The sequence below is a fragment of the Crinia signifera genome, chromosome 4 (genome assembly GCF_055691185.1).
Source record: "Crinia signifera chromosome 4, ASM5569118v1, whole genome shotgun sequence".
NCBI classification, from domain to species: Eukaryota; Metazoa; Chordata; class Amphibia; order Anura; family Myobatrachidae; genus Crinia; species Crinia signifera.
This window is the reverse complement of record NC_139220.1, coordinates 104,716,707-104,729,596: the sequence shown is the minus strand read 5'-3', so window position 1 is coordinate 104,729,596 and position 12,890 is coordinate 104,716,707. Positions and strand designations below refer to the sequence as shown.

At 40.7% G+C, this 12,890-nt stretch overlaps 1 protein-coding gene across 3 annotated transcripts in view; it reads right to left on the bottom strand.

Moving 5' to 3' along the window:
* Positions 1 to 676: 676 nt before the first annotated feature.
* HK3 (hexokinase 3) overlaps positions 677 to 12,890 on the bottom strand; it is a 91,183-nt gene continuing 78,969 nt past the window's right edge. For all 3 annotated transcript variants that reach the window (XM_083182130.1, XM_083182132.1, XM_083182131.1), the window contains 9 exons: positions 11,909 to 12,207; positions 11,515 to 11,663; positions 9,849 to 9,968; positions 9,668 to 9,763; positions 9,019 to 9,118; positions 8,143 to 8,326; positions 6,351 to 6,506; positions 2,692 to 2,925; positions 677 to 943 (listed from right to left, as the gene is read on the bottom strand). In XM_083182130.1, the coding sequence (XP_083038256.1) occupies positions 793 to 943; positions 2,692 to 2,925; positions 6,351 to 6,506; positions 8,143 to 8,326; positions 9,019 to 9,118; positions 9,668 to 9,763; positions 9,849 to 9,968; positions 11,515 to 11,663; positions 11,909 to 12,207 (1,489 nt within the window). In that variant the 3' untranslated portion in view covers positions 677 to 792. The remainder of the gene's footprint in view (positions 944 to 2,691; positions 2,926 to 6,350; positions 6,507 to 8,142; positions 8,327 to 9,018; positions 9,119 to 9,667; positions 9,764 to 9,848; positions 9,969 to 11,514; positions 11,664 to 11,908; positions 12,208 to 12,890) is intronic.

Sequence of the window (12,890 nt, the reverse complement as noted above, 5' to 3'; positions counted from 1 at the left end):
CTATACTGTATTAAAGGTATACTTCTACTGAGTAGTTAAAGATACAGAATGCAAAATTTAGATTTTCTGGGTAGACCAGACTACCAAGCCGGGGGCCCTGTGGAGCGCAAGAACCTTTAAGACTGCCTTATGATTTTAAAGTATGTATTTTTTTTATTCCTTTGTTGACTGTATGTGGTAGGGAGTTTTTCAGGTGTTTTTCTAACAGATCATTGTAAAGAAATGTAAAGCAACACTTATGGATCTGCACAGGGCTGGGGAAATCCACTATTAGGAGGACTCCTAGACCTCCTGGAAGATAGAGGCCTCTGGAACATGGTGAATATAAGGTTGACAAAGAAAGTTAGGATATTTTCACAGGGTTAGAATCCATTTCTACAAATAACAGTAGCATTAGCTAACCAGTCACACCGTATAGATTCTGGTGTCTATAGTTTCCTCAGAAAATCTGTGGCGTTCGCTATATTCAGTCTACATATCAACAGGATGTGAACAATGTCAAAAATTTTGTTTAAAGGCAAGTCCATCCTTAACCCAATTAGTATGGATAGTCTCCATGGTAAAATCTTGACATATGTAAAAAGGTCTGAATGCTGTCGTCAACATAATAAAGGCCAATAGTCTGACTGCACTGCAGTCTCATGGCATGATGAGGCCACAAAAGAAACAAAACAAAATCAATGCAAAAATATTTAATTTGTACATAAAGTAAAATTATTCCATATAAATAGAACATTTTATAAACATATGTCCATGATTTGGGAAGACTTTTCTTATGTCCACATACGGATATTAAGCTGCCCTCGCCTCAGTACCAGCAACACGACAGGCAACTGCAGTAATCAGAGCCGCCCCTTTACCAGAGCCATCTTCAGAGATGTGAAAGGTGACATCACAGTGTGGAGCCAGCATCTGCACAGCCTTCTGAACTTCTCCAGCAAAGCTACAAGAGAAACTTAGTTAGATACAGAATGCACTGAGGTACAGTCTAAACCAGGCATGTCCAAACTATGGCCCTCCAGCTGTTGTGAAATTTCAAGTGCCATCATCCCTTGCCACACTTTTGCTATTAGGGTATGCTAATTCTATGGCAAGGCATGCTGGGATGTGTAGTTTTGTAACAGCTGGATGGCCGCAGGTTGGGCAGGCCTGATTTAGCTTCTTTATGAATGCTAGATGGCTCTTGCAACTATGGCAGTTTAAATAATTGCTGCAATATATTTTTCTGCTCTGGGTGTTGTATGCCATTGCTGCCAAATTAAACAGCAAATGCATTTCAGATATAGACCATGTTTCTACAAATAAACATTACGTTGCTTGATTCATATAGGTGTTAAGATAATACAAGACAGATTCTTCAACTTTCCCAGATCAGGTTGTCATTTCCCGCTGACAGCACTTAGTACATAGAACACTAGGGGTGTAATTGGGGCCAGATGTAATAGCATGCGAGAATCAGAAATTTAGAGATTTTGGGAGAGTTTTCCCCATTTTTTTTAAAGCGGCTATCAGTAACACTGAAAAAAACAGGTTGATTTTGCCATGTAATTGATTGCAGCTTAAAAAAATAAATAAAAATAAACTCTCTCACTTTCCGATTCTTACACCTTATTGCATTTGGTCCTTGGAGAGAGACAAAGTACCAGCCAAATAGCTCTTAACTCTTTGAGTGCAAGAGATGTGCAAAATATCAGCTAAAATGCCAGCCTTACTTACAGCGACTTTCTTTTTTGGGTGAGCAATGTTTAACTAAATTCTGGTTAATTGACTTCAGATCATTTGCCTGAAGTCATCACTAAAGTGATTCATATTCCTCGACTTCAGCATTTTTAATGAATATTTTGCAAATCTCTCAAAGCAAAGTGGGCAATCAAAGGGTTAAAGGTCTAGTGCCATCTGGAAGTGGCATGGCCTCTTGTCCATTAACATTGTAGAATCCCCCCCCCCCACCAAAAAAAACAAAAACCTGTCCTGTTGAATGGCATTGTACATTGTGTTGAGGACTCTGCTACTAGCAACATCCCTAGTGAATGTGGCATAGTGTGAACTAGCTCACTAAAAAGTGGGCTTAACATCTGCCATACTGGGAGTATTCACATACTGTACTGACAATGTTGTTAATAAGGTACGTCACTATGACAATTTTGTTGGTAGAGGTCCCCAAATGTTTGTTGTTACTGGGTCCCCTCTGCTACAGTATGTAGCCTAGAAAGAGCTACTAAATCATTTTAAATGAAGAGTGTCAATTTTATCGGCTACCACTTTAGAGTAATGGAATACGGACATTGACAAGACATCAGATTTTGGGCACTTGAGGCTAGAGTGGGTCTGTGAGAAGCTATTAGAAAGTACAAGATCAGAGAATTCTCATTTCTAATCATTGCCACACCAATTACTCAACTTATTATCTTGCCAATTATGTACTACTAAGAGCTGGGGGAAGCAAAGGCAAAAATCTTTCCACCACCAGAGCATTAAGTACTTCATGCAATAAGCAGTCAGTGATGCAACATGACCAAAGATGGTGACCTAATTTTTACTATATGTGGAGGATGGGATAAGAAAATGTCCAAAACATTACTGGAAGCAGGAGCTTATGTGCAAACACGTATATACTATAAAGCAAGTAATGGCTAAAATAGTAATGATGGCTTAAATGTATAACAAAATAAATATTGATCATTCACTTACTGTGGATGCTGTTTGTACAGAGTTCCATCTACCCCTACAGTGATTTGGAGATGGTCAAGGCCCCGATTTTCTCTTATCTTTTCCACCACAGCAGCAATGCCAGCAGCACACAGCTGAGCTGCCCTCCTGGACACCTTCATGCAAACCTCTTTTACCACAACTGCGTCATCGCATGTGCATGCCAGGCCTAAACCAGTCAGGATAGCCCGGACCTCCAGTAAGCCAAGAGTATCCCTGTGAGAAGGGGTAAAAACAAAAATGTATTTTTACAAATAAAATACGTAATTAGTTGCCCCAATACAATAACTAAAATCAGTGCTAAAAAGATTCACACGCACACACACACACACACACACACTAAGGCCGCAATCAACGGATTTGGAAGAGTCGCTGCACAAGCTACAATATTGCTTAGTGACATATACAAGTCCCTTGAATGCCACCTTATTTGTATTAATTGGACACATACAGTAGAAGGACATGTATATTGTGAGAATAGGAGTATTATTCAAAAGATTCTGAACCCCCCCCCCAAAAGACGGTATTAGAATTAAAGATGGATCTGCATTAAATGTGTCTGTTCCAATGCAAAGCCACCCTTGTGTTTTGTCATCTTAGCACAGTGGTTCCCAAACTGGGTGCTGTGGCACCCTGGGGTGCCTCGGTGGGGACTTGTAGGGGTGCCTTGGTTTGGTGGGCCATGGTCAATTAAAATTATTTATAACCAGAATGCAGTAATAGGCAAACTGTGGACAAACAGAAGTGAATCCTGAGCATTACCATTTAACTGACACGAAGAATGACCTATTAACACAATTTAGCTCATTTAAAAAATGTTCCTGATTTTAATGAGACACTTTTGCCCCAGGGCAAAAATTGATACTCCAGCATGCCCAAATAAAACAAAATATATATATATATATATATATAATAAAAACTTTGGGAACCACTGTTTTAGCCTGTTTTTGTTCCTACAGTAAGATTACACTCAATACAGTAACATTAATTTCGGATAAATTTGACCACCTCACAATAATGTTATTGCATATAAGCCAAAAGCCGGCTAGCTAAACTGCAGCACAAACACAAGGCATGTCTTTTTTCTAAAAAGGTGTTACAGTATTACCAAATAACTGAACCAACAACAGAAAGCAATACAACAGGGAAATGTACTAACCAAAAAAAAGGAAACACCTGAAGTGAATGCAATCTACATTACCGCACATGGCCCCAGTACCATACTTACCAACTTTCTGGCTGCCCAATTCAAAAGCTACAGTGATGGGATTTGGTGCAAATCACATCATGGTCTGCCAACCAGATCATTTACTTGCTGACAGCTGGGAAGCCGGCTGGATACAAGAGGATTGCCCACATCCCCAGGAAACAGAGCACTGCAGCAGCCCCTGGGCTGGATGGGAATGTGGGGGAACTATTGGCGTAGAGCCGTGGGAATTTGAAAATGGGCAGCACAGAACAGTCTGTGAGAATTATACCAGTTAGCTAAAGAGGACAGTAGCATACTGTATGTAAGAAAGTCATGTAACTTTAACCACTCCATAGTTGCATATCTTCCAACTTCTATAATGTTCCATACTTGGGGACTTGTTTTAAAGTGAAAAAACCGCAGCATTAAATAGGTGTTGGCAGAAATAGCATCCGGGAATGAATACCCGCCAAAAGCTCCGGTGGGACAGAAGCAAATGATATGCAGGAGTGTACCTTATCTGCTCTGCATACTGTGTAATACGATTAGCTCTAAACCAGAATTTTTTTCAAGCACATGGAATCACACACACACACACACACACACACACACACAAAATCCACGTGATAGAAAAATAACTGATCTGTATAGCAAATTGCTATCAAGTTCAGAATATCATAGAAGTCCTTTTCTAATATCATCCAATCCATATAGAAACAAAATATAGATAAGTCAATATCTACAAATTCCCATACCCAAAATCAAAACCTTCCGGAAGCAGAGAAACATTGCAAACCAGCAGCAGATGAAAGTTGCATTTGAGATTGCATTGTGCGTACACAGAATAAAATGGCAATAAAATGACCAGCCTGGAACTAAGGTGGCCTGATAGAATACCTCTATATGGAGAATACCTCTATATGGAGAAAAAAAAAAATACCCAGACTGATTTAATCAGCGTATTTATACAATCCTGCAGAAATCTATCACCATCCTGCCAGAATCCTTGTGGAACACAAAATAATGGGCTATTGAATTTCACCTTAAGTTGTACATTTACAAAAGTGGGAGTTTTTAGAGGAGAGGTTGCGCTTAGCAACCAGATTCTACTTCTCTAGTACCTTCTAGATCAGGGATAGTCAACTCCAGTCCTCTAGCGCAGCGGTTCTCAAACTGTGGGTCCTGACCCCCAAGTGGGTCCCGACTCCATGTTGCTGACCATAAGGCTGATGACTTTTCTAATCTCAATCAGTGATTGAAGGAGTCTAAAAGGTGTTGGATTGTCTGTTATTTTAGACTCCTCCCATCATTTTGTGCCTCCACAATGCTGCCATGCATGTACTATCTGCTGACTACATATGTGATGTGATGACCTTCTGCAGTAACGTGCTGGGGTCCTGTCATTTTTATTGTTTGATGGGGTCCCAGAGCAATATAGTTTGAGGAACGCTGCTCTAGAGCGAAGAACAGTTAACGTTTTCCATGTCTCCTCACAGAATCACAAGTGAGGTAATTAGCTCCACATGTAGATCATTTATAATGTCAGTCAGTAATGAGTGCACCCGACTGGTTTCTGTGGGAAAGATCTCAATTCTAAAAACTTACACTTTAGTAAATTCACCCCTTAGAATTGATGACTTGCATGCAGTTGGAAAAGGGACACAAAACAATCTCTTTAAAAAAGTAATCAAGGCACCATTGGGTCCACCGTAAAACAAAATAGTCAGTAAATGGGAAAACCATCACTGCAACTTATCTCCCTAGTATTGGCCAATTTTCAAAGTGCACAGTGCCAACTGTTCAAAGATGCCAATAATAATCTTAGTAGTTTAGCTGAAGATGTACAGAGATCTATACAATATGCAAACCGATCCATTCACAAGTCTACAGTAGTAGGACTCCATGATAGAAGCCACTAGCTGTCCAAGAAAGGCATCTCTGCACATCTGGATGTTCTGCAGAAGTACTGGGTCTGATTATTTTCTTGCCAACACCAAAATGTACAGTATAACACACACATTCCAAAGGGTGCAGCACATACTTTGATGTGTGTGATGTTGTATTCTATATTCCAAGAATGTATGGGCTTCAAAATTTCACTTCCATTAACCAATCACAATTAGTCAATTCAAGGAGCTATATGAAGAAGGCAAAGATAACCATATCTTCTCCTTTTTACTAAATCTTGAAGAAAAAAAAGTGCTAACCAGTCAGATTATGCCATTGTTCTAGCACAGCCTGTTAGAAGATGATTGGTTGGTGCTTTCACTCGCCAAGATTTAATAACCCCTCCTGTTTTTTTGCAGCTTGGCAGTGTACTGAATATGCTTCAATATATAAAATAACAGCATTTGTTCAAGATGGGTTTTGCTAGAGGTAACTAACTAAACAAGGGAAAAATCTAGAATGAAGAAGTTATCCAAATGAATAGGACATCTAACCCTCCCCTTACCTTTCAATGTCTGATAAAAATTTTGTAGGGAACAGGTTTCTTGTATTTAACTTCTCTGAGATTTTGCCACCAAACAAAACTCCACGTTGAGTAAGGACAATTAAAACTTGACGTACAATCTCTCCTAGGTACATTCCACTGATCATCTTCTCAAATCTGGAAGAAAGTACACATGGGCAATAATTATAAATTAGAATACTACGAATACTAAATTAGAAAATGATTGACTTCACATTTGTAAAGCTGGCAATAGACATGCAGATACAATAATTCACTTATTTGACAAATATTGCAGACCACTGTGCCACTAACAAGGCTGTGCCATGCCCTTGCACCACATTGTTTGTGGAGGCTAGGTGTAGGAGGGAACAGTAAGAGGTGTAGGGACAGAGGGAATGAGAGCGGCGGGGGGGGGGGGGGGGAATAAGAAAAGGAGGTGGGAGTAATATGAGACATTAAAAGGATTGAGTAAATAAAGATATGGGGAAGCAGAGACGGTTTAAGCCTTCAGGGGCCCGGGTCACTTTAGACAGGGGGCTCTCTCCCTCTTGTCATTACTGGCCACAAATGGCAATATTAGCAGCAAAGCCTTGCATACATATTTATTTATAATGTCACGGACTAGTTCAAATGAACTAGGAGGCAAGTTCAAATGCAAGGACATGTTATGAAGCAAAGTAGGAACATTGCGATAAGAGTACATGTAAACTCCAAAGTTGTTGGAAAAGTGCATGTGAACTCCATGGGTAAGTGGGCATTTGGATTATCAGTAAAGTGATATACAGCCAGCCAATCAGCTCCTACCTGCCATGTTACAGGCTAAGCTTGAAAAATGACAGGTAGGTGCCGATTAGCTCGCTGTTTATCACAGTCAGCTCCCAGTAATGCACTGCACAATTGTGTACTCAGCTCCCGATGCTCAAATAAATAAATCAATAACCTGGTACCACTCCACCTGCACTGTAAGATGGGATTCAGCTTCACATTACAGACTGTTGACTCTTGAGAGTCTGACCCAGTACTCACAAGAGTACTAGCAGAGATACAATTTTTGTTACAGAGGTTTTGAATACAGGCCTTATTTAATCCGCACTTTCAGGATTAATTGTTATTTATACAATATGTGAACACCAAGCTACAAATTTTGGTTTACATCGGAGAACCTATATAATCTCCTCTTGTATTTTTTCTTGGCCAGCAAGCCACACAAATTGGGTATTGGAGATTAGGTCATTAAACTATAACAGAACCCAACATGAATCAATTTATACAATGATTTTATTGAACAAGATGCTGAGCCATAACATACTGAAAGAGAATTACAGTACTGTTGGCACATTGGAATTCCCGCATCAGTTTTTTTTAATACTCACATCACTGTTTGTCCTCTTTATTTTATTTTTTTACATACTGTATTTAGCAGTTTTTTTTATAATTATTAAAAAAGTTAAATTGAATTTCTCTTTTCTACTTTGGTGCACCACACTCAGACAAACCATTTCCTGTCCAGTTTACAGTAATTATCCTAATATTTTTGTCTGTGGTAGCACACCCTGATAAAAATTTGTGATCCAGTGGATAATAAATACCAATAAAGGAATAAAGAGATCTCTACAGTATATAAATATCTAATCGATATGTACACCTGATGGTGATTGATTCATAGACGTTGTGTGGAAATCAATCAGTTAATCCATTACTTTAGAGTTAGTGTAGCAACCATTTTATACCATGCATGCACCACTAACACTGTACACGTAGAAGCAACAACTCTCAACTAACTAGTACTAACCTCTGTTTACCCTGATTAATTGAGAACTGGTCTACATCACAGTCATAGGCGGTAAGGATATCATGCAGGCATCCATTGTCTCCAAACGCCCCCCACTCCATATTTATACACATCCTTCCCTCATCCCCCTCCAGGACCTTCACATTCCTCATTTCCTCCATATAACAAGCATTTGTTCCAGTACCTGCAAGATCAGAATAAGCAGTTTAGAAATCCAGAACGAAAAAAAAAAAAAAAAAAAGATTTAATTTAATAGAAAGCATTGAATAATACAGGGCACTGGTGTAGCTACCATGGGTGCAGGGTTGCAGCAGCTGTAGAACCAGAGCTACTTTCAGAGCCTGCTGCTCCTTCTGCATCCAGGCACAGAATGCCCCCAAAGCACACCACTCCCTTCAGCCCCAGTAGATGGACTGTGGAGGATGTGTGGTGGGGGGGCACATGGCGCAAACATTTACCCAGCCTGGCCTATCTATTACACCACTACCTGACTGGCTCCCAGGAGCAAACAGTGCAGTGATTCACAGGTATTTAGAGGGTAAGAGATAATGATAGGATTTTACCTTCACCCAAAGCCCGTTCCCCCTCACCCCTCTTCCTCCCTGACTGTCTCTCCTAGATGCAGTTAAACTCCCTCTTTAACTGAAGACCCGCACTGTCCCCACATGGCTCTGTATCCCCCGGACATACTCTCACTAGTGACAATGAGGGTGGGGGCTATAGGTCCTACAGAATTCTAGATGCACCCCTAATACGTGGTCTAAATTACCGCCAATAGAAGGGAGTAACCCTGGTTATAATTTCAGCATTAAGAGAAAATAAATACATAAAAGCATCACATTTCTACAATAGCATGCTGGAAATTATGTCGCTCACCCACAATTAGCCCGATTTCACAGGCTGCGTCATCATATCCACAAGACATCATTGTTCCAACAGTGTCATTCACCAGAGCTACCACATGGAAGTCAGGGTTCTGGAAAATACAGTAAGTGCGCAGTTAGCAGGTTTGCAAAACATCAGCAACAGTTTCAATCACCAGTAAAAAAAAAGCCAATGAAAGAACATCTTCATAATCCCTGACCCCATTCTGACAATCTTAACATTCCAATCTCCACAGAGTTTCATCACACAAGATAATTTACCACTAAACAGAGGCAGAACTCTGGGAGGCAAGGGAGTCATCTGTCGCCGGGCTCCTGCTCCCAAAGGGGCACCTCTCCTCCCCATGCAAGTATAAAGAAGTTATTTAAAAGCCAACGATATTGCTTCTGTGGCTGAGTTCTGAGAAATATATGTGTTATCTATCGATATTACTATATAAACATATACTTTATATAAGGTTTTATTGGTTTGTGTATGCGTGTACGTGGGGGAGGGGGCACCAATATATATCTTGCCTCTGGGCAACTGGAACGAACTTACGCCACTGCCACTAAATACTGTTTATCACAATAGTAGTGACAGTGCTGGAACAGGAACACAAAAACAAGAAAGAATCAAGGAGTACATAGTATTAAAATACTTTTTTCCGAATAGCTGCCTCTCGAAGAAGCTTGACCACATCTTCTCCCACACATCCAGATGCACTGAATCCCTTTGTCCATGAAATTAGAATGCCCTGTATACGGAAGGACACAAGTGAGTGATACAAGCATATAAAGCATACAAACAATTTGGCGCCATACAGTGGCTACAGTATGTACCCGATCAAGGCTGGTCTGACTACAGGGGAAGGAGAACGTGAAGCCTAGAGGCAGCCTCTTCCCTTCAAGACCATTTTCTTTTTGAAATTCAGTGATGCAATCCACGATGTGATCAAAGAGCTGGGGAGAGAAGATGGGCTTTATCCAACATGGCAAATGTTTCAGACATCCATAGCTTCACAGTCAACACAGCAGAGTAGCGCATTGTATTGTATTTGCAAATTGCCATCTTTAGATACAGGGAAAGCCATAATGCAAAGTCATTTATTTAAAGTGTACGATTACATGCACAAAAGAAAGGCAATCATTTTACTGGATGAATAGAAGAATGCAGCCAATCAGAAAATCTGGAGAAATAAAGTTATTTTCCAGGGAATCTCTTAATCACAAACTGTGCATGGAACCTTAACATTAGTCATCGAAGATATCTTGCAGAAAAACAATTAGTTCCACTTGTGCTCACAGTGTATTAGTCAATTAACACATGTTTAATGAGAATGGGTTTGGGAAACCTTGACCTAGAGCAGGGCCAAGGTCCACCCATATAGGCGCCTTTATGCCCTGCTCAAAATTGGTTTGTGGGCATCTGCCATCTGAGCTTCTTGGTAGGCAGCAGAGAATGCGGCCTGGCCACTTTGATTGTGAATCACACAGAGTGACCATGCAGCATTTTCTACCAGCCTCATAGCCTGCAGCCAGGCAGTGAATGGCTGTTAGCATGCTGATTTGTGGATGGATGGAGCTCTCAACCAGAGTGCAGCATTCTCTACCTGCCTTCCAACTGCAGCCAAACCGTAAATGGATGTCAGCATTTTGATTGGTGGATGGACAGCCACTCACTGTATGGAAGAAAGTGGAGAGATGGCATGGGACCACAGTTCATATTTGGCAGGTGTACTAATTTCACCACTTTTAAAAGATTCCCAGGTGAATATAATTATTCACTTGTTTCCCTGGGTTTCTCGCAGAATCATATGTACTGATGGTGTCCTTGAGGACCGAATTTAGGAACCACTGCCCTAGAATAGATAGCCCTCCTAAACACATACTCCTCCACTGCATGGGTGGGGGAGAAATTACCCAAGCTGGTGTGAAATATCATACCGGTCCCAACACATAACATTGCAGGGGTGGGGCTACAGAAGCACACAAGACCCCCTATTTGGGCTACAATCCTATCTGTTGATTGTGACGCATATAGAAACGCAGCCTGTAATGCCTTGCAGATGGTAATAGCAGTAACCTTGCAGGTTTATAGTCTACCGTTGGTAGGTAATTAAACAGACTTCTTTCCAATGCCAGCAGTCTTATCTATAAAGTACAATATAAAACACTGAATGGCTTGCAAGAAAGGCCGCCGTCCCAATTCTTAATGCAGTCACTAAAGCTTTTCAAGCAGCTCTTCAACATCTATATATATTGTACACAAGTAGTATTTCAGCAGATTTATGAAATTATTCACATGACAGTTGTACAAAGATGGGGGGTTGGCTACAGGAACACTTTAAAACCCTTTTATTTCAATAGAGCAGCATTCACTAAGAAACAACCCTTAAGTAGTTAAAAAAATAAAAAATAATAATTTATTATTATGCAAAAACATTCATTGGTATTACCACTTTATATAAGACAGACCCAATATAAGCAGTACTGAGGGGAGACTTACCTCTTCTCCTGTTCCCTGGATCACATGAGTTGACAAGGTAAATGTTTTGCTCACCATTTGGATCCCTCCTTCATTTTTTATGCCCACCCGGGTATACAGAACTCGAAAATTGGTTCCACCTAAATCTAGAGCTAAAAACTCCCCTCTTTCTGTAAGGGACAAAAAAGTAAATATAAATTGCAGCCCACCACAACAGGGTATGCAGATTAAAGTGATAGAACTGTGGCTATACTTAGGGCAGTCCGAGATTTAGGCAAGGGCATTTTATACTATTAGCACAAAACCTAACCAACTGTTAACTTCAAAAATCTAGTGGAATAGTAACTATAGGTAACACAGCACATATAAAGTGGGTATATTAAACAGTTCTATATCATTACGTTATGTTGGTTACCTGTTCCATCAGGTGTAGCGGACACATAGGTAGGGAGCATTTTCACAGTACCCTGAGCTCCACGCTGTAGCCCAATATCCATTTCTTTGCGCATGAGACGTTGTACCTCTTTTAACTGCCTTTCAGACATAACGAATGGGGCCAGGATTTCATTGATGCAACGTCTTTGTTCTACCCGTCGTTGAGCTACAGCTGTAACTATAGCAGTGCCCTTTCCACTTCCATCCTCAGATACTAGAAATTTGATTTGGCAGCTTGGCGCCAGTTCCTCTATTGCCTTGCTGAGATATGCACCAAATCTGGAAGACAGATGTACTTTATTCCCTTTACACAGGGATATACTGTAGTTCTGTTTCTATAGAGCTAATTACAGTTCTAAGTTATACCTCTTTCACACCGCACAAATAACCTGTGGACACGGTGTGGTCTGAAAGGGCCTTTAAGAAGAGACCGGGTCCAGCAACCTGGCAATCCGACCCAGGTACAAAGAAGGGTTTTATGCGGATTGGGTGGCCCGGGTCCCGTCCACTTCTATGGAGGAGGCAAGAGCGTGACCTTAGTGCTGCCTCCTCCCCTGCTGCCCCTCCACAATGTCCACTGGATGACATCAGCAATAATCTGGGTAACTTCTGGGACGGACCAGTGTCAAACTCCCGGGTCCGACCCGGCATTTGCGATGAGAAAGCGGTATAAGAGGAACAGCAACAACATTTTATTAGGGATCCGGGCTAGAGCCGCAAGCTGGGGGGGGGGGGGGGGGTGTAATCCATACATATGCCTTTTATTAATATACAGCATAGAACATATACTCTGATTTTAAATGAGAGAGTGCAGAATGTTCAATATCATCCACTGTTGAAGGCGTGTTATTGTGCATGTTACTGTAGAAGCCTACCTTGAAGAGAAGTAACATGTACAATAACACACTTTCAACAGTGGATGATATTGAACATCTGCACTCTCTCATTTAAAATCAGAGTAT